The following is a 27,208-nucleotide window of genomic DNA, read 5'->3' as shown; positions in this document are numbered from 1 at the left end:
TCTCATTGCATAAGACCCAGTCTAGGATGCTCTCTAGTTGGTTCATCGACGTATTGGTCGAGAAAACCATTCCTTATACACTCCAGGAAATCCTCCTCCACAGTATTGCTACCAGTTTGGTTAGCCCAATCAATATGTAGGTTAAAGTCACCCATGATAACTGCTGTACCCTTATTGCATGCATCCCTAATTTCTTGTTTGATGCTATCCCCATCCTCATTACTACTGTTTGGTGGTCTGTACACAACTCCCACTAGCGTTTTCTGCCCTTTGGTGTTTCGCAGCTCTACCCATATAGATTCCACATTATCCAAGCTAATGTCCTTCCTTACTATTGCGTTAACCTTCTCGTTAACCATTAACGCTACCCCACCTCCTTTTCCTTCCTGCCTATCCTTCCTGAATATTGAATACCCCTGGATGTTGAGTTCCCAGCCTTGGTTACTTTGGAACCATGTCTCCGTAATCCCAATTACATCATACCGGTTAACAGCTATCTGCGCAGTTAATTCATCCACCTTATTATGAATGCTCCTCGCATTGAGACTCAGAACCTTGAGGCTTGTTTTTTTAAACACTCTGTCCTTTTAGAATTATATTGTAATGTGGCCCTTTTTCATTTTTGCCCTTGATTTCTCTGCCCTCCACTCTTGCTTTTCTCCTTCCTACCTTTTGTTTTGCCCCCTTTTTACTTCCCTCTGCCTCCCTGCATAGGTTCCCATCCCCCTGCCATATTAGTTTAACCCCTCCCCAACAGCACTAGCATACACTCCGCCTAGGACGTAAGTTCCGGTCCTGCCCAGGTGAAGACCGTCCGGTTTGTACTAGTCCCACCTCCCCCAGAACAGGTTCCAATGCCCCAGGAATTTGAATCCCTCTCCTTGCACCATTCCTCAAGACATGTATTCATCTGAACTATCTTGCAATTCCTACTCTGACTAGCACGTGGCACTGGTAGCAATCCTGAGATTACTACTTTGAGGTCCTACTTTTTAATTTAACTCCTAGCTCCCGAAGTAGGTCAATGCAATCAGACATGATAAGCTCATGGATGCCAAGGGCCTTGCTCAAAGTGAAGGGACATTCTGGAGGGTAATGTGGAGAGGGTCAGTGATTGATCCATTGGCAGAGTCCATGAAGATAGTGGTGGATAAACTCTCCCTTTGTGTCCCAGGAAATATTTTTACAACCTGTACTGCAAGTACTAATTTAATTGTTATTCGTGTAAACTTGTATAGCACCCCAAGGCCAAAAGCAGTGGTACCAATTGTTGCGCTGCAAGGACGCCGCGAGGCGGCGCTGTTTCAATGTGCCTTGTGCTACAATAATGCTCAGCGGCCTGAGGTGGCGCTGGTTGAAGCTGCAGTAGCGCTGGATGCTCTGAGGCGGCGCTGTACGTGGCGGCTCTGGGTAAAGCTGCAATGGCGCTGGGCGCCCCGAGGCGGCGCTGTATGCGGCGGCTGTGGGTGAAGCTGCAGTGGCGCTAGGCGCCCTGAGGCGGCGCTGTATGTGGCGGCTGTGGGTGAAGCTGCAGTGGCGCTAGGCGCCCTGAGGCGGCGCTGTATGTGGCGGCTGTGGGTGAAGCTGCAGCGGCGCTGGGCGCCCTGAGACGGCGCTGGTTGCGGCGGCTGTGAGTGAAGCTGCAGTGGCGCTGGGTGCCCTGAGACGGCGCTGGTTGTGGCGGCTGTGAGTGAAGCTGCAGTGACGCTGGGCGCCCTGAGGCGGCGCTGGTTGTGGCGGCTGTGGGTGAAGCTGCAGTGGCGCTGGGTGCCCTGAGACGGCGCTGGTTGTGGCGGCTGTGAGTGAAGCTGCAGTGGCGCTGGGCGCCCTGAGGCGGCGCTGGTTGTGGCGGCTGTGGGTGAAGCTGCAGTGGCGCTGGGCGCCCTGAGGCGGCGCTGGTTGTGGCGGCTGTGGGTGAAGCTGCAGTGGCGCTGGGCGCCCTGAGGCGGCGGTGTCGCGGACTCCTCGCCGATCCCCAGAGGCAGCGGCAGTTTGGCGCGGTTGTAGCTGCTGAGCGAGAGCCAGCCTTTCCGTCCGTTGCTTCATAGTCAGAGCGGTTGGCGCGACCATCCCCAGAGTCATGGACATGAAGAAGAGGATCAACCTGGAGCTGAGGAACAGGACTCCGGCAGACGTGAGGCTGGCGCGGGGCCGGGCGCTGTGAGCGGGGACCGGGTGAGGGGGGAGGGAGGGAGGCAGAAACCGCAGCGCTCGGACCGCATGGTCGGGCTGGCGGGCGGGCTCCTTGTGGAGAGAGAGGACAGGAAAAAAAAACTCTGTCGCTTGTGTTTTTTATTTTAAATTTCCCGCTGACTGGGCTGGGTGAATGGCGGGGCCTTGAGCTGCGCGGGATGGCGGGGCCTGGGCCGGCAGGAGTGCGGCGCGGAAACCTTGCGGCCTGTGGCCGGCTCCGCCTTCACATCCCCCCCCCCCCCACCCACCCCGCTCTCCCGCCGCCACCCTCTGCCCATCGGCCAGAGCCCATGTAACCCCCGCCCCCCCCCCCCCCGGGAGCTTGAGCCCGGACTACGAGGCCGCTTGATGCCGGCCCGGTGAGCAGGGTGGGCCCGGGCTCGGGTCGCTGCGCAATTGGCGGCGGTTGCGCCCATTTCCCGCCTATTGCCGAATTTTCTTTTACCCCCCCCCACCCCCTTTTTTCCCCGCCCGCCCCAAAAAAAAAAACAGCTGCTGAAATGGGCCGCTCTGCTTCCCGCTGGTCGCCGCCCCTTTCCCGGCCCAGTGCCGCCGGCGGCCCGGCCACACGTGGTTCGCAGCGGCGCGGGGACCGGCCGCCTCCGCCACTGCTGCGAAACCTGCACCCAAAGCCCCGCGTCCGCCACCCACCACCCGCCGGGGCTTCATTCTGCCAGCGCTTGGCTGAGCGGCCGCTCGGAGCCAGCCAGAGTATTGGTTTCTTTGTTGTGCGTCGGACCATTTTTTGAGAGCGTCCCCTGGGAAGCGTCGACTTTTACCATCAGTTTTACTTCAGGACGTGGTTTGTAACCGTGCCTTTTCTAGGACCTGTATAACCTGTTTTTGCTCAGTCCATTTATTTGGATCCACTTTTATTTTTACAGAAACTATGGACATGACTCCTGGATTTTCATTGAATGCATTCTTTCATGCGATCAATTGCAGCGAGCCCTTGATCTTAATTCGAACTTAAAGTGCAGATTTTTAATTGCCACAACCCCCAGTTAGCATGACTGACTTATTACACTTTCTGAAATGTCCATGGGTTATGTAGTATGAACTACACAGCGCTAGTGTGTGTTTGCTGGCATTCCCTGAGTTCCTTTGCAGCACAATAATATTCAGACTTAATTGGAAAAGTACATTAGCTCTTTTTAGGATTGACGTTTCTTGGGGAGCGGAAGGGAACAAAGGCTTGCATTTATTGCGCTTTCTGAACTCTTTAATTTGGATAGTATAAACCAGCGAAACTGGTATGGGCATTGAACTATTTATCTTGATTGGATTTAGGTTTACATTATTTCCATACTGTAAAGCATTGCATTGACTCAAAATTATTAGTAATTAAGATAGGAAATGTAATTATGGCAGGGACTGACGTGACGATAAAAATTGAGGGAAAACTGCAGAATTGTAAGAAATTGATAAACGGTACCTTATTTATGATAATCTTGGGGCTGGATTTCAAAACTAGTAAAACATAGTAACATTGACCACTGAACTCCTGCAGGATTTGGGGTGTTTTTTTGGTTAGTCAGGTGTCTGCAGATGTGGAAACCATCACAAAATTTTAATCTCAAAACTAAACTACTAAGAAATCCACAAATACGGTTTCTGTTTGAGTGATGTGGAGTGGTTGGATTTTTCCTGTATGGATCCATCACACTTGCCTATCCCAAAGATTTTGGCTGTGGGTTGCAAGCTTGGGGGATCACCCAGTATCCACAGGGGTGGTGCTGGACTTTACTAGCACAGAGCACTAAGAATCTTCCTGTTATTTGCCTAGTCTAGACCACCCTACACATTAGAGCACTGTTCTGCCGGGTTATCTGGAGCTGTGGGAAGAACCCCAGTGAAAGGTTTCGGCTCCCGGGATCGAGACCTTGGGCGGGCAAGATCCCATTAATGAGCCTGTCTGGCAGTGCCTTGTATTACTGTGGATCTGTGTCACCTTGGAGCTACCTCCAAGGAGGATAGTCACTAGTTGGTCACTTAAACAACTGACGAACATGTGTTTGAGAACTTGCTCAAAGGGTCTGTTCTTTCCTCTAAGTCAGTGGTTGTGGGATCAGTCCTTACACCACAAGTTGAGAGAGTGCTGCATAGAGGGTGCTATCTTGCAATTGTAGCATTAAGCTAAGGTCCTGTTCTCCCCCTCAGGTAGATGTAAAAGAACCTATGGCATTATTGAAAGAAGAACAGGTGAGTTCTCTATGTTCTGGGCAACATTAATTCCTCATCAATCAAGCCCACTAAAGTAATTACAAAACAACAGTAGCTATACTTCAAAAGTAATTCATTGGGTGTGAAGCACTGTGGAATATCCTGAGGATGTGACAGACACTATATAAATGCACGTTCCTTCTTTCTTGGTGGGGTGCGGGTACCAGGAGTTTTTCTGGGGTGGTATAGTATGCAGCACAACTCACTCATTACAAAATATCCATTGCCACATCCTGACCACAAGATGGACACACATCATATCTTGTCTTGACGTAATTCCACTAGTTATAGGTAATGGAGCTTCAGCATCAGCTACTTGCCTCTGTGCAACCCAATCATCTATATTGAGTATGGGCAAATACGCATGTGTTCTTGTAGCTTCCAGTAGCCATTGTACTAAGTCTGAGCCTTCAGAGAGTTGGAAGAATTTATGCAGGACAACATGTTACATGCTAGATACCTTGGTGTTGTAAAAGTCCCAAGTTCAATGTCTGTATAAAGATGTACTCCTTATGGATTGTTTAAGATGTCAGATTTGGCTCAGTAGTAGCACTCTCATCTGAGTTGGTACCAGATTTATGAAAGTCGATTTAGCGAAATGGAATCCACGCTACTGATGCAATGGAATTGCCAAACAATTGTTTGTGCCAAACCATTATACAGAAAGTAGCCATGTGGTTCAGTTTACACTTGGGCACAAGTCCCACTGTAAGATTTGAGCACATTAGTCAGTCTAGATTAAGTGCAGTACTGGGGAAGTGCTGCACTGTTGGGGGTGCCGTTTGTTTGGATGAGGTGTTAAACTACGGCCCAACTGCCTTTTCAGATGGGCATAAAAGGTCCCATGGCACTTTTTGAAGAACAGGAGGTACTGGTGTCCTGGCCAATCTTTAGTCCTCAACCAGCGCAGCCAAAAACATATTATTTGGCCATTTATCACATTGCTGTTTTTGGGTTCTGTCTCTTCAAATTGCCTGTGGTATTTCCCTACATTGCAACTGTACTTCGTTGCCTGTAAGGCATTTTGGGATGTCCTGAGGGCATGGACGGTGCTATCAAAGTGCAAGTTCTTTTCTTCTTTAATCAAGTTCCTTATGTGAGCAACTTTGGAAAAGAGACATATCCACTGTGAGGTTGAGTTCTCCTCCAGGGTGCCCATTGGTGGGTCATTGTAGGCAGATGCCCTACCTCCCTGAAACCATTTCCCCATTTACCACAAATCTGTCTTGCTTCTAAACTCACTGCTGTGTCCCAGCAGATTTCTGGTCCCTCATTGGATTTGCTACACAGTACCTCTGCAATCTCTAGCTGTATATGTTGCACTCATTCTCTGCTCACTGAGATCAGATTACTACTTCTCCACTCTCTCTGCTTCACCATTAGTGGCAATTCTTATCTATAGCATTAGTCTAGGAGCAGATATAAGCAATTGCGTTCACTCCCATAGCTGTCTATAATTCAAAACTTCTGCCACCAAATTATATATAGCCTATCAAATCAATGCATGGGTTTTGAATTTCCTTGTTTTGAATCCGTGAGGTTACAATTACCAGCAGGGGGCGGTGTTAACAGTCGCATCTAGCAGCCCAGCACCACCCCAAGCAAACACTCAATGATACTGCAGATATCTCTTTTTTAAATGCCATTGCGATCTTGTGGTTGATCTCCTACCACTGTTTTCTGCTAATTTTCTCTCTGCTCCCTACACCTCAAGTGTTAACTCCTTGCTTGGGTACAGTTCCACAAGCACTGGTTGGATGCGATAGCTTGCCCAAATAGGTATTCTTGGTGAGCGATCTTAGACACTATTAAGCTGCAGACAGTATCATCACTGAGTATATTTTGCCCTCGCCCTGTGTCCGCACTCACTTTCAGCAGGCACTATTGCAATGTGATCTGGAGCAGGGAAACCCTGGATAATTTTCAGTTGCAGTTCCCCAACCATTGCCCCAGCTGAGATCTGCTAACAGTACATAAAGGGACACTGACAGGGTCAGCTGCTGAATATGCATGTTTGAATAAGTGCCGGTGCTAAGGCTAGCTTCAGTGTACCTGAACCAGACAAGCTGGATGGAGCCAAAAGGCCCAGAATTCACATTTGCTGCAGGGAAGTAGACAGAACTGCTTGGTCTCCAATTCCACCGGGATCTAATCCTGGCATGCACTGGATACCTGCTTCATATAATTACAGTGCGGGCAACATTGGTCAAGATGGTAGGATTTATTGTGACTCATGTCATCCTGTAAGCCCCACATCAGCTAGTAATGTCACTGGAAGAATCTCCAGCCCCAACATTCCAGCAGAAGTTATTGGGGGCAGGAACCTGCTGTGTCAGATCCCATTCCAATTTCTGGCATTCTCACCTAACTTATGCCAGTGTAGTTCCTCCTCGGCCCATGAATTTTGGGGCCCTAGTTTTTTAAAAACACTTCAAGCAGTACACTGAATTCTATACTGCAGTAATTTGTGAGTTGTGCACTACTATATTCAAGGCTTAAATAAGAATTTGCTGTTGCATTTATCTAAATTACATATATTTTTAAAAATGTTGGTTTCTCTCTGCAGGTTAAGGAGCTGGTTCTGGACAACTGCAGATCAAATGATGGCAAAATTGAAGGACTGTCTGCAGCATTTGAGAGCTTAGAGTTTCTCAGTATGATCAATGTAATGCTGACATCTGTGTCAAATCTCCCAAAGTTAAATAAACTAAGAAAGGTAGGAATTTTAACTCATTTAGCATTTTTCCTGGGTGGAGTTGATCATCCCAGAAAAGTCAAGCTACTAATGCAACACAGCCAATCTACTAGATAGCTATGGTTTTATGTCTGCGAGGTATAATCTTCCTGGTGGGAAGCTTTCTAGTGATAAATTGAATACACGCCGTTAAATGTAACTTGGATTCTGAGCATTACTGTTCTGCAGTTATAAAACAACTCGGCTAAGGCTATTAATAGTACTTCCAATTAATATCTGCCTATGTATTTATAGTTCTCCATGCTTAACCATGTGATGGTGGTAATTGATAATCATAGATGTGTTAAAGTAGTAATGCATCTGTGCTTGACTTCATCTTTGTTTTTGACTATTAGGCATTGAATACTTAATTTGGGAGTGTCAGTGTCCTTGGTGATTGGTTTGTGTAATTGTTAATATACATTGGACTGGATAGTGGAAGATGAATGAAGTGAAACTAAATTTAGACAACCATGTTCACATTCAAGATCAAGCTAAACAATGAGTTGCACTATATTCTTGGATGTGAATAGTAAATCTCCAATTCTGGTATGCAATTATAGAAAAGTGTTAAGCAATTCATCTGATATACTTCAGCTACTATTCCTTACAGATGTACCGTTACTGGTATTCTAGATTATTAATCTACATATTGTGGTCCTTTAACTTTTTATTGTATTAGTTTGACACTTTTATTTTGTTCTTGAGATTGGGCTGTACTGGCATGGCTGCATTTATTCCCCATCCTTGGTTGGCTTGCATTAATGACTGTAGGGCTTCTTGAACTGCTGCAGTCCTTGTAGTGATTTTCCAAGTGGGAAATTCAGCGGTTTTAAGCCAGCGACAATAAAGGAGCAATGAGATGTGTCCCAGTCGGGATGGTATGTGACTCGGTAATGCTGTTCCCATGATGTTGATGTAGTGCTTTCTGTAGATAGTACATAACCATCAATAGTGAGCGAAAGGGATATTGAGTCCAGTGGCAGAGGTGCTAATCAGTTGGATTGCTCTGTCCTGGATGGTGGTTCTTCAGTAGCAGTATGCAATTGCTTTAAAATTTGAGGAGACAATATCTGTAGCTCGTACAGCTGTAAACCTATTGTCTTCCGCATGCCATTTATCACTTGGCTAAAACAATATACCAGCAAACACATTTAAAAAGTTATTTCATTTCTTGGTATCACAGCAAGAGTTCATATTCAATTGTTTGCACTTTACATAAATTAGAAAATTTGCTGCCATTAGTTGGCTTGTAAACTATTTTACAATGGAATCAACATTCATGCCTCGATTAGGTTGATCAGAGCTTAATACAGCCCCCAGTTATTTTAAGTTCAAATCGTGGTCACGAGCACCCAAATGCAAGATGGTGTCAATGGCCCATCTGTGAATTATATGAGAGATATTAATTGAAGGGTATCGGGTAACTATTTTCCTCTCTCCGAATATGTACACATCAGAGAATTCCGCTGGAATTTACCATTGATGTTTGAGGCTTGTAGGGTGCCAATCTTAGCTTCCCTTTGAACCACCTTTTATAACCATGTCTAATATGTATTGATAGCGATAGAAACCCTAATCAATTAACACAGGGAAGCAGTATGACACTGAATAAAGCTCCTAATTGCCAGTCATCCATAATAAAATCAACATCAGTTAATATTTTATTTAATAGCATTTATGATAGCATCATCATGAGGTTAAACATCAAGAGTATACTTGGGAATAATCACCATGTGCACAAATGTAGTTGCAAGTATATCACATTATCTCAGCTTTAACTGGGTTTCACTTTTTTAACAATACAACGGCTACATTCAGCACAACCTTGCACGGTTATGTTTACTATTCAAATTTAATACATTTTAAGCCCAGAGCTTTCATTCTTATTCTTTTGTGATACAAGCACAGATGTATAATCTTGTCCGTCTAGTAGATTGGCTGTTGTAGGCTTGGCTTCTCTGCCAACCATTGGGATTTTTAACTTTACTCGGAGATGGTCGGTGGTGAGTTGTAAGCCATGGTCTTAGTCATTGTCTTTTCCTAACTACAATTACCGTGGACGCATTATTTCTCTGTATTGTTGTGCTATTACTTTACCCTCGCATTGTGTTAAAAGGCTCGCCACATGATGGTATATAACATTGAGTTTGTTTTTGAGATCAAACACTTCACTTTCTGAACCTTCTAATTCTTAATTTCAGAAGACACGATTCCTAAACTCTTTACACATGACCTTTTATTTAACCAAGCAAGTGGCTGTGGAAACGGCAATTTCTACACATAACTGGCACTGCCCTTGCTTTCTGATTGTTTTTATGGCTTCAATTATTGGTATTTTCAAAGTTGTAATTTGCAGTTACTGTACTTGTTATTTTGAGCTAATTGAGCCAGAGTGTGCAAATTATTTAAAAATGATAATTGTGCAGCTATCGTCTACCTGTGACCTGTATTTTAAAAATGATCTTGTTTTTGTACTGCAGTGATATGGCGGGCTGTGAGCAACAAGGCCTGTGATTGTGGCTTGCTGAATTTTTAAATTTGTAACAAAATAGTTTGGCATGTAATTTGTAAACATTGCCATTTTAATTTTTCAGCTTGAACTAAGTGATAACAGAATATCTGGAGGCCTTGAAGTTCTGGCAGAAAGAACCCCAAGCCTTACACACTTAAACCTCAGTGGAAATAAAATCAAGGACATCAACACTCTGGAGCCTTTGGTAAGAAATTAGTAATAGTTGAATAATGTATATAAAGCCTGGCAGGACTTCAGCTGGATGGAATTATGGCTGTTACGGGTCAGCAATTATCCATTTGCTGCCTAGTGATGAGCAAAGCAGTAAGCCTTAATAGGCAAAAATGAGTTGCACGATTGTTTCAAAAAATTCTCAATAATTATCTCCCTTTACTGGGGACTTATTGTGGCTGCATGGAGCGTTTAAACTGATAGATTACTGGGGTGTCATTTGAGGTTCTTAAAATACACTTTTTGGCCAAATTTTGCGCTCAAGATAAAACGTGCCACGCCTGCAAGTGGAACAATGCACTTTTGCACTTAACCTGTACTAATTGCATGCCTCCACTGTGGCCAACATTATGCTTTAACCCAAATATTGTTTCCTGCAAGAGCTATCTTGTGGCTTGAGATAACGATAATTTAGTGGGCAGTTTTGTGCTGTGGAGCTGGATTTAAACTATGATAACAGAATATCTTCAGACACAAATTTCCAAATTCATTTTGGGTCCTTGGGTAGAGAAATGGGGATTTGTTTTGAATGGTAAAAGCTGATATTTTTTTCACTTCCTTTGTTTGGGTTAATGAGATGACCTGGTTTTATTTGGTACTGAGGGGTGGGGTGGGGGGGGGGGGAGAAAGAGTGAAAAAAGAAGGAAGATCCACACAAGATTCGCTTTCAGAATTGTGTCTTGAGTGGGAGAGTCTGAGACAAATGCATTAGAAGACTGAGATATGCTAAAGCAATTGAGAGAAAATTTTGAGCCTTTTATCAATGGCCTCTGGGGGCTGGAAGGTCGCCACAATGTAATGTCCGTGTATGAAGGGAGAGATGCATAAACCAGGTAACGATAGACCAATTCGTTTAATCTCAGTGTGAGTAACCTTAGAATCCATTATTCAAGATCAATTTAGTGAGCATTTAGAAATACACAAGATTGACTTGTTAACGGCAAGTCATATTTAACATTTGAATTCTGAAGAAATTGATGACAGAAGTACATGTGCATATAAACTTAAACAGGTGTACAATAAAGTAATGGGCTCGTTTGAAAAATTAAGGCACAAGAAAAGTAGTGACTTAGCAAGTTGATAAAACAGGATTAGAGTTAATGGGTGTTGCTCAAAAATAAGGAATAGGTGTGCATACACAATCAAAAGATGCTGAAAGGTGTGGATAAACAGAGATCTATATGATTAAATTTAATTCCTTGAAAATTCAATTAGATGAAGCCATTTTACAAAGCCAATCGGATTTTGGGTTCTATAAATAGGATCATGCCATTACTGCAACAAAGGGTTATGGTACAAGGGCAATGGTTGGGTCTTAGTTTTGGGTGCCCCATTATAGAAAGTGCATTAATGCCACAGAGACAATACAGCAAAAATTCACCAGGATGATGAGGGATGGCTAAGAGCAGATTTAATAGAAATTTTTAAGATTATAAAAGGATTTTGATAGGGTCCCCATCATTCTGTACTAGGTTTGTTGCTGAAACCCTGAAATAAGTTCAAAGGGAGAGAGAAGCCGTGCTTCAAACACCAATTGATATCAGATCAAACAGCCTATACCCAAGTCACTGTTTTGCGACCAATGATTTGCCACAAAGCATTATAACATGGAGTGCCTGGTGCTCTCCAGTGGAAAGCTGTTAATGATACAAATGATCCAAAACACTCCTCCAGCAATGTGTCTGGATTCCTTGAGGTGTCCTCTCATTAGTATACAGCTTTTATTGTGGAAATCTCCTGAGATGCTCAGAATGAGAAGTGAACCTCAAAACTACATGTAAAGTCCCATTTTAAGGATATTTCTTTTGAAGTTATGATTGTCATTGCAGCACTTCAAAAATTCTTTGTTGGCTGTGAAATACTTTGGGGCATTTTGAAATACTTTGGGGCATTTTGAAGATGTGCAAGTCTTTACTTTTTGTTGAATAGTGCAGAAGTAACACGGTAGATCCGATTGCACTCGCTCATGTCATGACGCTTTCCAACTTTCATTTTAAGTAAACTGTTTCCTGGATCAAAGCTTTTATCCTTAATCAGTCCTTCATCAAAGAAATCTTGCTTCATTTAAATTTGCAGTATGGACATCCTCCATTTCAACTTTAATTATCTTAGGTTTAAAATCATACGAGAAAGAGAAGCCGAATTCTGTTCCCACCCAAAGTTTCCAGGTGTGCAGACAAATTATATTTAAGGTACATGGAATATTTGTTACAAAATATTAATTGTAACAATAGGTTCTATGAGATATATATATATACTGCATTTAAAGAGAAATGACCAAATTGAATCATATCTAATGTATCCCTTTCTTCCACCCTCCTTGTACTTACAGCACTACCAAGGGAACATCATGAGAAAATTGGTGAAACAAGCGTAATAATGTATTTTGTTTTCATAACTCTGGAATTTATTTTCTTGTTCAACAGAAGAAACTTCTGAATTTGAGGAGTCTTGACTTATTTAATTGTGAAGTGACTAACTTAAATGACTACAGAGATAGCATGTTCAAGCTGCTCCCCCAGCTCACGTACCTTGATGGATATGACCAGGATGACCAAGAGGCCCCAGACTCCGATGTGGAGGGAGATGGTGACTGTCTCGACGATGACGATGAGGAAGATGATGATGAGGAAAATGAAGATGGTAGGTGTTTACACAGGATCTAAGCTGATGTGTAAAAATCAAGGGGTTTTCATTACTTCATAACCACCAAACTGGTTAAACTAGAAATAGTTTAATTACTGTAATTACAATAACCTAAAATAAACATCTAAAACATGGTTTTATATATAAATAAATGTAAATGTTTTACCTGTGCTCATTGTCTGTTATGCTCTCCATTTTTACTTTAATTGTGTTTCTTTCTAATAAATGTACTCTGTTCTTTCCATCTTGACTTTTTCTATTCTGAACTTTTAAATGTGTAACTTTATTGTTTGCTTCCATGGTTCCATTTTAGAATTGGAAACAAAACTTTCTTTTAGGTTACAATATGGGTTTAAAGTCCTTTCCTTTACCAAATCAAATGGCTAAAACCTGCATATTGACAAGATTATGGCCCAAGTGTTGCTTGATGTCCCTGTTGCTCCTTGCTCAATTGTTTAGTAACAGGGCGAGGGGCTCAGGATTAAACTGCTTTCAGTGCATTTGGAGTCTCGGTTCTGCCTACAAAGTTTATTTGTTCTTACCATTTATCTGCTTTGAAACCTTCAAGAGTGTCTGAGTAAAAGCTACTATTAAATTTGTTTCATTGCGATCTTTTGTTTGAAAGTGTTGTCTGTAGTACTTCATTATCTGCACTGATTTAATTCACATTCTATAATTTCCATAGCTGAAGAGGAGGAGGAGGAAGATGATGAAGAGGGAGAATTTGATGTCTTGGATGAGGAGGATGAAGATGAACTTGATGGAGAAGATGATGATGACGATGATGAAGACAGTGCAGAGGAGGATGTAAGTAACAAACCACTTTCTCAAAAAACAAGCTCTTCCTGATTTGATCGATCTATCTGTATCTCTTTTTTTTGTTTACTCTTCACATGTCTGTGACTAGTTTAATAGTTGTGGGATCATTGCAGGGCAAACTCTGCTTCAACTTACTAGAAAAAACTGTCCAGTGGCATCAGATCTACACATATTGGGCCCAAGTTTCCACATAATTTGCGCCTGATTTTTAGGAGCAACTGGTGGAGAACAAACTATCTTAGAAATCGCAATTCTCCACATTTTTTTTTTCTGCAGTTCTAGTGAGGTAGAACAGTTCTACTTTGGAACAGAATTTTTTCTTCAAAAGGGGGCGTGTCCGGCCACTGACGCCTGATTTCAAAGTTTCCACAGTGAAAACGTACTCCAAACTAAAGTAGAATGGAGCAAGTGAAGATTTTTGTAGAACTGAAAAAACCTGTTCTACACATTAAAAAATCAGGCGCAGGTTACAAATTAGGCGTCCAGAACGAAGTGGGGGGGAGGGAAGTCATTAAATTCTTATTTATACTTATACAAATATTATACAAATAAATCCAACCTGAATAAACATTTATAAGTAAAGAAAAGATTAAATAAACCATCTTCCTACCTGTGTAAAAGTGCTTCAGCCATCGTTCGTTCTAAGGGGGGGGGCGGAGAGCCGTTCAGTGCGTTCCCGCGGGAGGGGGGGCGGAGAGCCGTTCAGTGCGTTCCCGCGGGAGGGGGGGCGGAGAGCCGTTCAGTGCGTTCCCGACGGGGGGGGGGGGGGCTGCCTCAACTTTGAGGCTTTCTCACTGCTGCAAGAAGCCTCAGTGCTGATGTGCTGATGGCAATGTGCTTTTATTAAAAAATGTTCAAAAATTAAACAACTACAAAGAACTACAAAAATAGCCGAGTGCCAATGTTTCCTTCACACTGCGCGTGTGCGAACGCTCCAACGCGCACGCGCAGCGTTGCCGGCAGGAAAAAAACTAATTAAAATAGTACCCGCCCCCTCCCACTTACAAAATCGGCGCGAGTGTAGGCACGCCGCGCCAGGCAGACAAGGAGCTGCAGGGCGTTCGAGAATAGCGCGTTTTTGTTTTAGGCGCGAAAAACAGGCGCCCAGCTCGGAGGGGCGCCCGTTTTTTTCCGTGTGGAAACTTGGGCCCATTAAGTCCAGGCTGTCATTGGTTTTGTGCACACGATGTCCACAAATATTTACATCCAAGAATGTGAAAGCAGTGAGTGGTGCTGCTATTGTTAGTCGAACCTGAAATGTAAAACTGATATTTTGGTTCGTTTTCATCTAGGATGATGAGGATGAAGAAGCTGAGGATGGTGAAGAGGAGAGCAAAGGTAAGTTTCAAGCAATATTTGGCTAGTTTATTACGTAGAAAAGTTGTATATAAAATATATATGTTATGTAATCTCTAATGTCTATTCAAAGTTTTGCCTATTTGCACATTTTGTCTGTTCAGAATCCTACTTTTCTGCTGATCCTACTTCGCTCACTCTGGTCCACCAATCATCTTTTGTCACTACCTCCACCGCTGTCATTCTTTCACCCTACTAGACTTCTCCTATGTCCGGCACCGCCTCCCACAACCACCATGTGCTTACAGACACCCTGTTGCATCACTCCACCCACTCTTTCTGTATTCTGAAAACACCTTTCCCATTTCTCCGACAATTAACCCAAGACTTCCATCCTCAGTACTTATATTTTGCTTCATACTCCTCCATATCTTTTCCAATCTCTTGATCACAACTGCCCTCCTTCCCACTCGCACTTCATCCCACCAACCTCTTTTGTATGCACTTTCTGCAACTCCTAGCTTTGTTCTTCCTTTCAACAGTTTGAACCACTCGGCCTTTATGACCCACACATGGCCTCTTTAAGGCTTTATTGTTGCCTCCTCTTTCCATAACACTTTATACCTCCAAACCTACTGCCGTCCGGTGTCTAACTGCACACTAACAAACCCCAACCACTTTGAAAACACGTCTTGACATTTAAACACTGACACACCCACTTATACACACTTAATAAAACAAACTTAACCTTCCACCTATTACACAAACTGACTTTCTACAAATATTTTTATTTATATTTGTGACAGAATAATCCACACATTTTATTGAATACTCTTATGAAAATTATATGTGTATATATCTGTACATCAATATTTCCCATAATGTTTTTAGACAGTGTGGTCCCTTTAACGGGCTGCGCGGCCCATTCAAATGTCTGCAAATGTGCTTTTTCCAATTTAAAAGCCAGCTGCATTGGAACCCCTGGAGCATTGCGCGGCCATGCACCTTAGAGAACATTGCTGTACATGTCTATCTACCTTTTCTTAAAAATCTTTGTGTGTGTGTATATATACGTGCTTCTTGTCCACCAACCTTGCATCCATCCTGTTTTCATTTTTGGTGCTGCTTTTATGCCAACATTTAACATTGAAACTATGTAAATAGTAGCCTGAATCACTCAAAAGGCTTCTGGAGGAAAAAAATGTCTGCCTTTTTTTCCCTCAGTAACTGAAATTTCTCATCTAATACAAGATTTTAAATAAATATTAAAAAATTAAGTATTTCGCAAACAATTATACTTTACTCTCAAAGTTTTGACTTCAAGAAGCACCAGGATGCATATAAGGGAAATTCAACACATGATTTTCCACCCATTAATTTTAAGGAAAAAAAATTTACCTTAAATGCTTTAAGGCAGAAACATAATGACAGCAATTAATTGACAATAGGGAAAGAGTGAGGTGGGCAATTAAGGAAGTAAAAGAGGCTGCGGAAGCATTTGGGGGGCATGGGGAGGCTAACGGGCAGCATTGCAGAGAAGAGAATTATGACTATTTGTCGTCATGTGAGTTTTGCTGTAGATTTGCATTAAAAGACAAGCAACCTTAAATCTCAACTTAAAAGGCAGCAAGTCAGTTTCTAAATGTTTAATGGACTCCGTAACCCTTCTCCAAATGGTCCCAATATAATGCGAATAGTTTCCTCCTTGTTAGATCTCTTAATTTCCAATGAAATACGAACTCCGATTGTAGTTTTAATGTTATTTTATTCTGGCAGCAGCAACAAGCTCTTGGCTTTAAGCCAGGCCTTTGTCCTTCTGAGACCACATGGCCAAAATGGCTGTACTTATACCTGGTTCAATTTACAGAAAAGAACTCGCCGCCTTTGACCTTATTGGCTCAATTAATAGTCTGTTAACCTTTAATTGGCTCGCTACCCAAGGTCCTAAAATGTCAAGTTGATTGATGACTTAATGCAATGTAGTCTGTGTTTTCTCAAACTGCAGCCAGGCTGCAGAGCTTGAATTCTCTATCAGTCCCCCCTTTGATTCTTTCACAAACTGAATCATAAAACATCCGGTATCACTGGTTAAACATTCTAAAAAATAATTTCATACATGTTAATAGAGTTTCCTTCTAAAATTTGTTGGTGTGTTTCGCCACATGTCCGGATTAGTAGCTTCCACACAAATTTACACCAACCCGAGTTCCATCGTGGCCACAATGGAAGTCTGGTTTTAGTAGGTTAATTAACCTTATTCCAATTTAATCCAAATCAATATCTTAATTCAACCAGTAAACAACCTTCCCTTAAGCATAACATACCCCTGTGCCACGTACAGACGGTCTGCTGGGACCTGCAAGGTGTGTCTCATGCGGGACAGCAGCTACAGCCGCCTGGTTGCAACAACATTTAATCAACATAAACAAACAATATAAAAGTAAAATAATTACAACGACTAGAATTAAACCTTCCACCAATGAAGTTCCTATTGAACCTGGCCATTCAGTGGCTCCGCTCCACAAAGTGAATGATGGGGGTTGCTTAAGTTTTTCTACCTCCTTTTGGATATGCTCCGCTAAGTGGGTAATTTCTTCGAAGCTATCTGGGATATATGTGCAACGCTCAGTTCCGAGTAGAGCGCAAGTACCTCCCTTTTCAGCCAGGATGTAATAAAGGGCCAGTCTATTCTGTAGGGCTACGGTGCGGATTGCTACCATTTCTGCATTGATTTTAACTAGGGCCTCTGAGGTATCATTGGCTACCCGTTCCACAACGGATGCCATGTTAATGGATTCCCTTGCCAGTCTGGCGGTCCCATACCTGGGGATCAGAATGGCAAAGAACCTCTCTGTTTCAGTGATAGCTCTCTTAGGACGGTGTAAATGTTCCGACCATGACTTTATATGATACATATAAGGCACAATGTAGGCTAAATAGCAGGATTCCGTCCAATTCTGGGGCAGCCAAGGGTAGGCCTTGTGGCCGCACACCCAGTAGGTGCCATTATAGGCAATGAAGGTTAGCTGTTTCTTTGTCAGCAACACTCTGGGGCCTGTCCAGGCTTTTCCATCTGTTTTATTCAGAATCCCCGTTACGTTAAGAATTCCCACATCGGCCCAGTTTGGACGGTTCCGTGGCTTGATTACATTATAATTCCGGGAGCAGTTACTATACCCCATATTTTGGCCTCCTTTGATGTTTCTAATCAGACAGACCGATTTCCCCCGGTCTTCCTATTCCCGTTGTATTAGTGATAACAAAAAATGGGGGCCGTTTGGAATTATTGTAGCACGGTTGGTATCCCCCTTCAAAGGTAGTCAGATTGTAACCTGCTGACTTCCATTTACGTGCCCAGTTTTCCGTATCCTGAAACTCATTGCCTGTTTTGTTTTGATTAATTATCCACCTAGCCATTTCCGAGATATTCAAGGGAACTGGCCTCGAGGGAATCCCTCCCTTTGAGTGAATAGGAATATGCGCACACACCCAACAACTAGAAATGTTACCTTGTTTGGCATAAATGTATGACATATATAAAAAGGTATTTACATGTAATTCCCTTGCTATACCCTACTATTTCCCTTTAGTGCAGAGGGTCGGCTAGTAAGAAGTAGGCCTATGCCTAGAATACCTACAATCAGTAATTCAGTAAATTTATACATTTTGGCAAAAAGTAATTGTCCTTATTAGATTTCAGCTTCAGTTACGGGTGCTTGTTTAACGTGTGAAGCGTGGATCCAGGCTTTCTTTCCTTGGACTTTAACAGCTGCCTGGGTGGTCAATAACACTTGATAAGGTCCCTCCCACTTAGCACCCAAAGGTTCTTTATGCAACTTTTTTACATACACCCAGACTCCCGGGATGATGTCGTGGATTACCCCAAGCTGCCGATACCTGTCGGGGAAACAGAACTCATAGCATTGGTTAAGTTCTGACAGTATGATAACAAAGTGTCACTCATTAAATGAACATCAGCTTTCCTTAAATCGATAGTTCCTGGCAGCGACATGGGTCTTCCTGTTATAATTTCAAATGGGCTTAGACCTGTAGTTCTGTTCAGGGTTGCCCTAATAATACATAGCACTATTGGTAGTGCCTGGGGCCATGGTGTTCCTTCTTGGTGATATTTGGCAAGCCGTTGTTTCAGAGTTCGATTCATTCGCTCTACTTGTCCTGATGATTGTGGATGATAAGGACAGTGTAAATCCCACATAATGTTCAGTAAACTACAGACTTCTTGGCAGACAGCACCTGTGAAGTGTGTTCCCTGATCTGAGTCAATGCTACTCGGGACTCCCCATCGGGGAATGTAATCCTTACACAAGACCTTTGCAGTGTGATTGGCTGTGGCTCGTTTAGTTGGGACAGCTTCTACCCATCTAGAGACTCTGTCGACCATGACAAGAATGTTAATGTATCCTTGGCATGAAGGAAGAGATATATAATCAACCTGCAGATGCTGGAATGGTCCGACAGGGGCAGGGGGCCTCAGTTGGGGCATTTCTGTGATAGGTCCAGAATTATTTTTCTGGCAGACCACACAGCAGTCTGCTACCAGCTGGGCATGGTTTTTAAATCCCCGACCCCATCAGCTTTTCTGGGACCGTGCCGTCATCTGTTGTGAGGCCAAATGTCCCCACGAGTGGATCTGTTGGGCTAAAAAAGGCATAAGCACTTGTGGCGTGACTGGCTTGTCTTTGTCTCCAGACACCATCTTCACATAGCTTAATTCCTGCCTCAATCCATGTCCATTTTTCCTCTTTGGAGCACTCGCCTTGCATTGTTTGAAGGTCTCGTTTCAGAGTCCGGAGTGCTTTCGACCTGCACATCTGTGTTGGTTCTTCTGGGGGAACGCCCCGTGAGGCGGCACCTTTAGCTGCCTGGTCGGCTAGGGCATTTCCCTGTGCTTCTGTGGTATTTTCCTTGGTATGGGTCTTACACTTCAGGATGGACACTTCCTGAGGTAATTGTATGGCCTCTAGTAAGTCTCGGACTTCTTTTCCATTTCGGATGGTGTACCAGCAGCAGTGAGGAATCTCTTTTTCCGCCAAAAACAGACCAAAGTCGTGAGCGACTCCAAAAGCATAATGCGAATCTGTGTAGACATTAGTTGTCTGTTCTTCTGCTATTCGACATGCTTCTGACAGGGCCCGTAACTTGGCCTGTTGTGCTGACGTTCCTGAGGGTAAACATCCTTTTGCCACTACCTGATATAAGGTTGTAACTGCCCATCCTGCTTTTCTGGTACCATTGTCAACAAAGGAGGAACCATCTGTAAACAGGATGAGGTCTGGGTTGTGCAGAGGCTCCTCTGCTGCTAAGGCTGCTGCTCCTGTTTCTTTTAAAATCTCCATGCAGTCATGCTCCTCACATTCTCCCCCCTCTTGCTCTCTCGATTCTGACATCAGGAGCATAGTTGTGGGATTAACCGGGCCGGACAATATGGAGATTAGGAGCTTCCAAAACTGCTGTCCAGCGGGTCCATCTAGCTGCCGTCACCTGAGACATTCTATTCATAGACAGCAAAGCGTGTACGGTGTGGGGACACTTGACAATCAGCTTTTGGTCGAGGACTAGACCCGCAGTGATCATTACCACTCGACATGTAGCTTGCATGGCCCTTGGGCAACTTCCCCATCCGAGGGCTACCGCATCCAGTTTTGCCGAATAATAGCCAATAGGTCTTTGCCGATCCCCATGTTCTTGTGTCAGTATAGCTGTCATATATCCTTCTTTCTCATGGACAAACAGAGTAAATGGCTTACCACTGTCGGGGATTCCCAGAGCCGGTGCTGAACACAAAGCCTTTTTCAAACTCAGGAAGGCCTCTTGCTGTTAGTGAGGTGATGGCTTCTTTAGAGGCACGTTTCCCCTTTAAGATATCATTCAATGGTTGAGCAAGCTGTGTGAAGGAGTTAATCCAATTTCTGTTAAAGTTACACAATCCCAAAAAAGACCTTAGTTCTTGAATAGTGGTGGGTTTTTTAGCAGCCCGAATGGCTGCAGTTCTATCCTGGGTAAGTTCTCTCTTTCCTTGCAAAATCTTTTGTCCCAGGTATACAACCTCTTGGGATATTTGTGCTTTGTCGATGCTGGCTTTATGTCCTTTCAGCCAAAGGTGGTCCAGCAAAGCTCGTAAATCTTGTTCATGCTGTTCTTCTGTGTTTGAAGCTAGCAGGATATCGTCTACATATTGGATGACTGTGGATGACATGAGAGGTAATTCTCGCAAATGGCTTTGTAAAGCCATGTGGAATACCGTAGGGCTGTTGTGGAAACCCTGCGGTAACCGTGTCTAAGTATACTGTTGTCCTTGGACCGTGAAAGCAAACCACTGTCGAACCTCCGGTGCCAGAGGCACCGACCAAAATCCGATGGCCATATCTATAACCGAGAAATATTTATGTTCTGGTTTGAGGGCATTAAAAATGGTGGAGGGATCTGTGACCAAAGGAGCTTTTAGATCAATACACTGGTTAGCTTTCCTATAATCGACAGTCAAACGCCAAGTCTCATTAGATTTCTGTACCGGCCACACGGGGCTATTGGTGGAGCTATGCGTTTTAATAAGCACCCCTTGTTTCTCCAATTGCTGAATAACTGGTAAGATTCCCGCGATGGCAGCTAGACTGATGGGATACTGTTTAGTGCATGGAGGCTTGCTCCCAGTAAATGACGCAGGCTCCATCTGGAGTAGGCCACAATCGTTCTTATCTTTAGCCCATATTGGGTGTTCCTTCAATTCTTCTTTCTTCAAAGTTCTAATTGACCATGTCACCCGACCATCCTCGAAATGCAACGATGAATCTACTTGGATTAGAGCATCCATTCCCAAAAGGGGTTGATCTACTGGGCCTATCCAGACCGGCGTGGTTAGTTCATGTGGACCCAGCCCTATAAGTACCGGTGTCGTCCTTTTAATTTCCATTTTATGGCCCCCAACTCCATAGGCTGTACGTGCCCGGCCATCCAAAGACAAAAAGTCTCCATATTGTAGGGGTAAGCATGTTAATTCCGCCCCTGTGTCTAAAAGACAGTCCACATCCTTATCGCCCACCCTCAGTTATATATATCTCATCTTCCCTCTGTTGTATTAGTGCGAGGAGGAGGGTCAGGGTGGGCTCTAATAGTTTTTTTTCTATCCCAAGTAACTCCTTCTGTTGTATTGTCAGTCGCTTAAATGCTTCTATGAGGTCGGTATCTTGTGACAAGCCTGGTTTGTTGGCTGAATTGTATCCCTGGCTGCGTCCTCTTCCCCGGACACGACCTTGCTGTTTTGCCCTGCACGTCTTGGCCCAGTGACCTCCTTTCCCACAATAATGACATATTTTCCGGGTAATTTTCCTAATGACTGTTTATCGGAATCCTGGGATTTCCATTCCATAGCCTGTACAGCTCGGACTTTAGCTCCCATATCCCGATCTAATTGGTTACATCGATCCACCAATGCTGCAAAGGTAGTTCCTCTACTTCCCAGTCCGGTAACACTACCTTAAGCATTTTGGACAGTTCTGGCTTTCGACCTGCCACGAAAGCTGCTTTCAGGGTTCAAACACTTGTTCATCCATTTCCTCATCCGTATTATTCATACCCGAATGTTCTAGCCACGTGCATCTAAACTGCTCGTCATACTCCAGGATCTCCTCTGTTCCTTTCTGTTGGCAGGCTGCAATTTTTCCCCAGTCTGTCTTAGCTGGACTGAAGGCTTGCAGCCAGTGTTTAATCGCCTCCCACCCTGCGTTTAATTCTTGCTCATCCTGCCCCAAAGCTGCTTCTACCTTGCCGTGCAATTTTCTTCCCTGTGTTTTTGGCACCATTATGGTCAAAATTTGCACTCCGTCCCAGGGATGAAGTTGATATATATTTCTTAAGCGGTCCAATTGGTCCCACGTTTTTGCTCCCCCTTTCTTTGGATTGGACAATTCCTTGAACCATTTATCAATTTTCTCTGGGTCTGCCTGATCATAAACGTAAGTATTCTGCATACACCCTTTTTCTCGTTTTTTTTGGTTCCGCCCTCATCCGCAGTCTCTTCTGATTTGACTACAGCTTGTCTTTTTTTAAACAGGGCAAAGCGCACCCCTAATTCTTCATCCTCCGACCCTGTATTGTCAGAGGATTCAGAATCCGTATCTATTCCTCGGTCGTGTCCTCGGGTTTGCACTTTTAATTTATCCAAACATGGGTGCCCTGGGAATTGATTTCCTTTTTTCTTTTCCTATTACTGTCTCTTGACCTATTGATTTTTTCCATTCTTTAATTTCACCTTTAAGATCTTTAACTTCCGCTTCCGATTTTTCAAGTTCAAGTCTTGTCTGTCGCAGCTGTGCACAAACAGCTTGCAATTGGTCCTTTGTACTGGTTAGTTCTCAATCACGTTGGGAATGCATTATAATTTCATTCTGCTTTCGAATCTGTCCCATAATGGCTAGGGACCATCTAGTTCGCTCTTTATTTTTCATATGGGTCGTTTTTCCCCAGACCCTTTTAATCTCGTCCAAGGACCATTGTCCTTTGGAGGTTCCGTACTTTTGTTCGATCTTAATACAGGTTTGAGATAAGTCGAATTGTTGCTCAATGTGTTCTTTCAACTGTTCGAGGATTTCATCTATCGAAACCTCAGGTGGTGCCCGCCTGCCTTTAACAGTTGTAGGCAATTCTTTGCTCTTATCTCCTGCCATAATACTGATTTCTTTACTGGGGTCTTGAGTCGTAGGCTTTCCAGCCGATCAGTGGGTCGGTGATTAATCAACTAACACACCGCCGAAGTTAGACGTCTATGGGACCTCGAGCCGACTACCAACCGGAGGCTTTCGGAATCATGTATAAGGAGAGGCAAATTTAGACTTGACCGAGGACTTTTATAAAGAGGAGTCCTTACCTCAGTATGTAGGTCCGATGTCCAAAATTCAGTTTCTTCCCTCAGCGATCGTGTTCGTGACGGCAAAATTGTTAGATCTCTTAATTTCCAATGAAATACGAACTCCGATTGTAGTTTTAATGTAACTTTATTCTGGCAGCAGCAACAAGCTCTTGGCTTTAAGCCAAGCCGTGTGTCCTTCTGAGACCACATGGCAAAAATGGCTGTACTTATACCTGGTTCAATTTACAGAAAAAAAACTCGCAGCCTTTGACCTTATTGGCTCAATTAATAGTCTGTTAACCTTTAATTGGCACGCTACCCTAAAATGTCAAGTTGATTGATGACTTAATGCAATGTGGTCTGTGTTTTCTCAAAACTGCAGCCGGGCTGCAGAGCTTGAATTCTCTATCACTCCTTCATATCTGCTGCCCCCTCTCCTCCTTATCTCGGTGAAGACCAATGTAGTTGGCTTGTCTTTTGCTTTTCAATGTAACAATCGCTTAACTAAAACACCCTATCTTAATCGTTGAATAAATGCTCCCTTCACAGAAACTGCCCAAGGCCAGAAACGGAAGAGGACCCCAGAGGATGATGGTGAAGAGGATACTGAAGATGATGAATGAGCTCAATAAATGTATAGACTGTGACTGTGGTTGATATTCGCATCAAGTGACATTCCTCTGAGGCAGTATCTGTAGCTATGGCGATGTGTATTTATGAAAAATATATTTCATGAGCTATTCTGTTTAAAAGCGCATTTATAATAACAGATTATTACATTTCTGACAAGTTGGATATACCATCTGGATTGCTGGGGGTCTGGAATGTTGCCTTAGATTGGTCAGAGTTGCCACTGTTAAACCAAAGTTGTACTATGAAAACTTGGGTAGTGGTGAGTTTTGTTTATAATCTCTCCCCTTTAACTTCCATAAACGGCTACCAACCTGCCCCAAAGAGCGAGTGATTTTTTTTTTTAAGATGAGTTTCCCACCAATATTTGTATTTCTCTTCACTTCCCCCCCCACCCCTCCCATGGATTGGTATTCCAAAGAGTGACAAAGAAGCTTGAGTGGCTGGCATTCCTAAATCAAGTTTGTTGAAGAGTGCAAGCCTTAGCTAGTAGAATGCTATGACTTCAAACTGATAAGCTGGCTAACTCACTCAAGTGATTCTTGTGGTAGGTATTCATTTTTTTAATACCACTCACATTTCTAAGGATAGCCGTTATACATTATTATAAAAAAAAACTGTCTCAAACCCACTGCATTCAGTTTAGAGTTTATGCCATTACTGTGCCTTATAGTGTAGTTGGTCCAGCAGACAATGTTTTTGTTAAATGTGGTTGGGATTATCAAGTTGTCGCTGTACTTAAAGTCTGTTAGGGTGTACAATAAGACAGCCTGTGCAATCTGTCAGAAATGTCTCTTGTTTTTTAAATGCCAGTGTCCATTATTGACTACTTATTGTTTTGGCATTTCCATAGCGACAGAACTGATGCAAGAGTGGAGAGCAGAAGTGTTTAAGAAGCTGTCTTTTTCAGAAACCTGAGTATGAAAAATCTATTTCATAATTATAATTAAGGTATATTTTGTAGTTGCAACTGCCAGACACTCACTGGTGTTCTAACTTTTAGTGCAGGGCTCTAAACTGTTGCTGACTTTCTAATGTTTGTCTTGAAAGTGGATCTGGTAGAAATGTCACCAGCAGTTGTATAGAAATCCAAACATATTGAGAGCCTTGCTACAGGTATACCAGATTTTCTGAAAAGGTTGTTCAGTTTTTAATTACAAATGCAAAAAAAACCTTATAAAGAGGAAAGTAAATGGCTTTCAAATATTTGTATAAACTCGGTCAACAGTCTCTTTGTATTATAACAGTATATTATGGAATTAGTTCTAGATACCCATTGAAAAATGGATATTTATAAACTCTGGGACTTTTTTAAAGAAAACTAAATGTTGAGATTAGAAACTAGGTAATTTGTTACTTTTTATTTTTAGTGTGGTGTGAATTTTTTAGAGCAAAAATGAATTTGAATATAAATTTTCAGTGTAGTAACTTTACAAATGTATTAAACTTTGAAATGTTGCTGTTCAGGTTATTTCTGTACAGAAAATAAGTTCAGAAGACCTATTTCATGTTAATGTATCTAGTTTTGTTATAAATTTTCAAAATAAATGGGTTTTTAATAAAAAAAAACTTTTTTTTAACTTTTAGCTGCAGATATCTGCCCTTTAACATCCTGCAGCGGAGTGCAAGAGGAGGTATATGCTCCTAACCCTCAACCAGTATGGAGTGAGTCATCCCTGAGAGTGAACTGGGAATGACTTCAATTTCCCCTCTTTGTTAGGGAGCCTGTCTGGTTGAGTTTGGGAGCTCAATAAATAATTGGAACTATGTCCTACCACTCTTGTCACTAGTGAAAATGATACTGCCATTGTATAGATCAGTAGGGTGCCCAATTCTGTAGTTTTAGCCACTCTACCTCAAAGAATATATATATATATTGGAAAGGTGCGCAAAATATTCAGAATAAAATTGGGTAATTGGTACCCGGATTATGAGTTGCAAAAGGCCAGAAGACTGGACTTCAGTCTCTGCTGGAATGATTGGAACATGAATTCATTTACTTCATTTTAGCTGTTCAATATGAGGAGCTGTTTAAACTTGTTTGTTGCTTTTAGTGGTAATTGGACTATTGTAAATAAAGACAGTGTAAATGTGAGCTTTCTGTGGAGAAATTTGATTTAAGCTACTGGAGTCTAGAAGAATGTGAAACTTGGTCTCAGTGGGAGTTCAGTCTTGAGGTACAGTTGGCCTAAAATTTTACTAATTATACCACAAAGCAAAATACTACAGATGCTGAAAATCTGAAATAAAAACAAAATGCTGGATACGCTCGGCAAGTCAAGCAGTACCTGTGGAGAGAGAAACAGTTAACGATTCAGTCGATGACCTTTCATCTGAACTGGATGATGTGAGAGATAAACAGCTATTAAGCAAGTACAGAGCCAGATGAAAGGGCGGCAGGGAAAGAAGCGAGCTCTGTGAAACGGGGAGGAGTGATTGAGTAACAGAAGTTATGGTGCAAGCCAAAAGGAGATGGTGATGAGTCGATAAACAGAAGATCAGTCCCGAGGAGGTGTAAATGGTTGCAGCAGAATAGCAATGGAGGAAGGAAGCGTGGAAAATCTGGGATCGAAGATAAGGCTCTTGTGGCAGAAGTGAAGCAGGTGGATCCCAAGAGGTGCGGGCCTTGTACCAATAAGGGGATCCACATTGATGTTCCTTGAGTGTGTGGCCCCTTTAAGGAGCTGCGCGGCCTATTCAAACTGCTGCGCTTGAACGGTTTTTCCTTTTGAGAAGGTGCTTGCGCGAGGACTTCAGGCAGGCACGCAGCTAAACAGGAATATTGATCCACAGCTCAAGTACAAGCCTACACCCCCTCCACTTTAGTGGCTCTGGTGCAGCCATCCTCCACTAATAGCACCTGCTGTACGAGAGACAATTGGAGCATTGGTTAAGGTCTAAATTTGTTCAACTCAAATGTTAAGGCCAGAAGGCTGTAATGTGTATCGCAAAGTTAGTATAGGATACGCTGATGGGATTAGATGGTGTAAGGTGGGAGGAGGCTTGAGTGGAGCGTAAATATAGACCAGTTGGACCGAATTACCTGTTTCTGTGC

General features: G+C 43.0%; 1 protein-coding gene across 4 annotated transcripts; it reads left to right on the top strand.

Moving 5' to 3' along the window:
• The first annotated feature begins 1,942 nt into the window (after positions 1–1,942).
• On the top strand, positions 1,943–26,248 carry LOC139228632 (acidic leucine-rich nuclear phosphoprotein 32 family member A-like). Of its 4 annotated transcripts, none has more exons than XM_070859832.1 (8): positions 1,943–2,134; positions 4,354–4,395; positions 6,983–7,132; positions 9,748–9,870; positions 12,323–12,539; positions 13,228–13,349; positions 14,654–14,699; positions 24,073–26,248. In XM_070859832.1, the coding sequence occupies exons 1-8, from the start codon at positions 2,081–2,083 to the stop codon at positions 24,144–24,146; spliced, it is 828 nt and encodes a 275-aa protein (XP_070715933.1). In that variant the 5' UTR covers positions 1,943–2,080; the 3' UTR covers positions 24,147–26,248. The 4 variants fall into 4 exon arrangements, with proteins under 4 accessions (XP_070715933.1, XP_070715935.1, XP_070715934.1 ...); XM_070859834.1 differs by having other exon boundaries at positions 1,944–2,134; positions 4,358–4,395; XM_070859835.1 differs by lacking the exon at positions 1,943–2,134 and adding an exon at positions 2,691–2,995.
• The last annotated feature ends 960 nt before the right edge of the window (positions 26,249–27,208 follow it).

The sequence above is a fragment of the Pristiophorus japonicus genome, chromosome 18, assembly GCF_044704955.1.
Source record: "Pristiophorus japonicus isolate sPriJap1 chromosome 18, sPriJap1.hap1, whole genome shotgun sequence".
Classification (NCBI taxonomy): domain Eukaryota; kingdom Metazoa; phylum Chordata; class Chondrichthyes; family Pristiophoridae; genus Pristiophorus; species Pristiophorus japonicus.
This window is presented reverse-complemented; position numbering and strand designations above follow the sequence as displayed.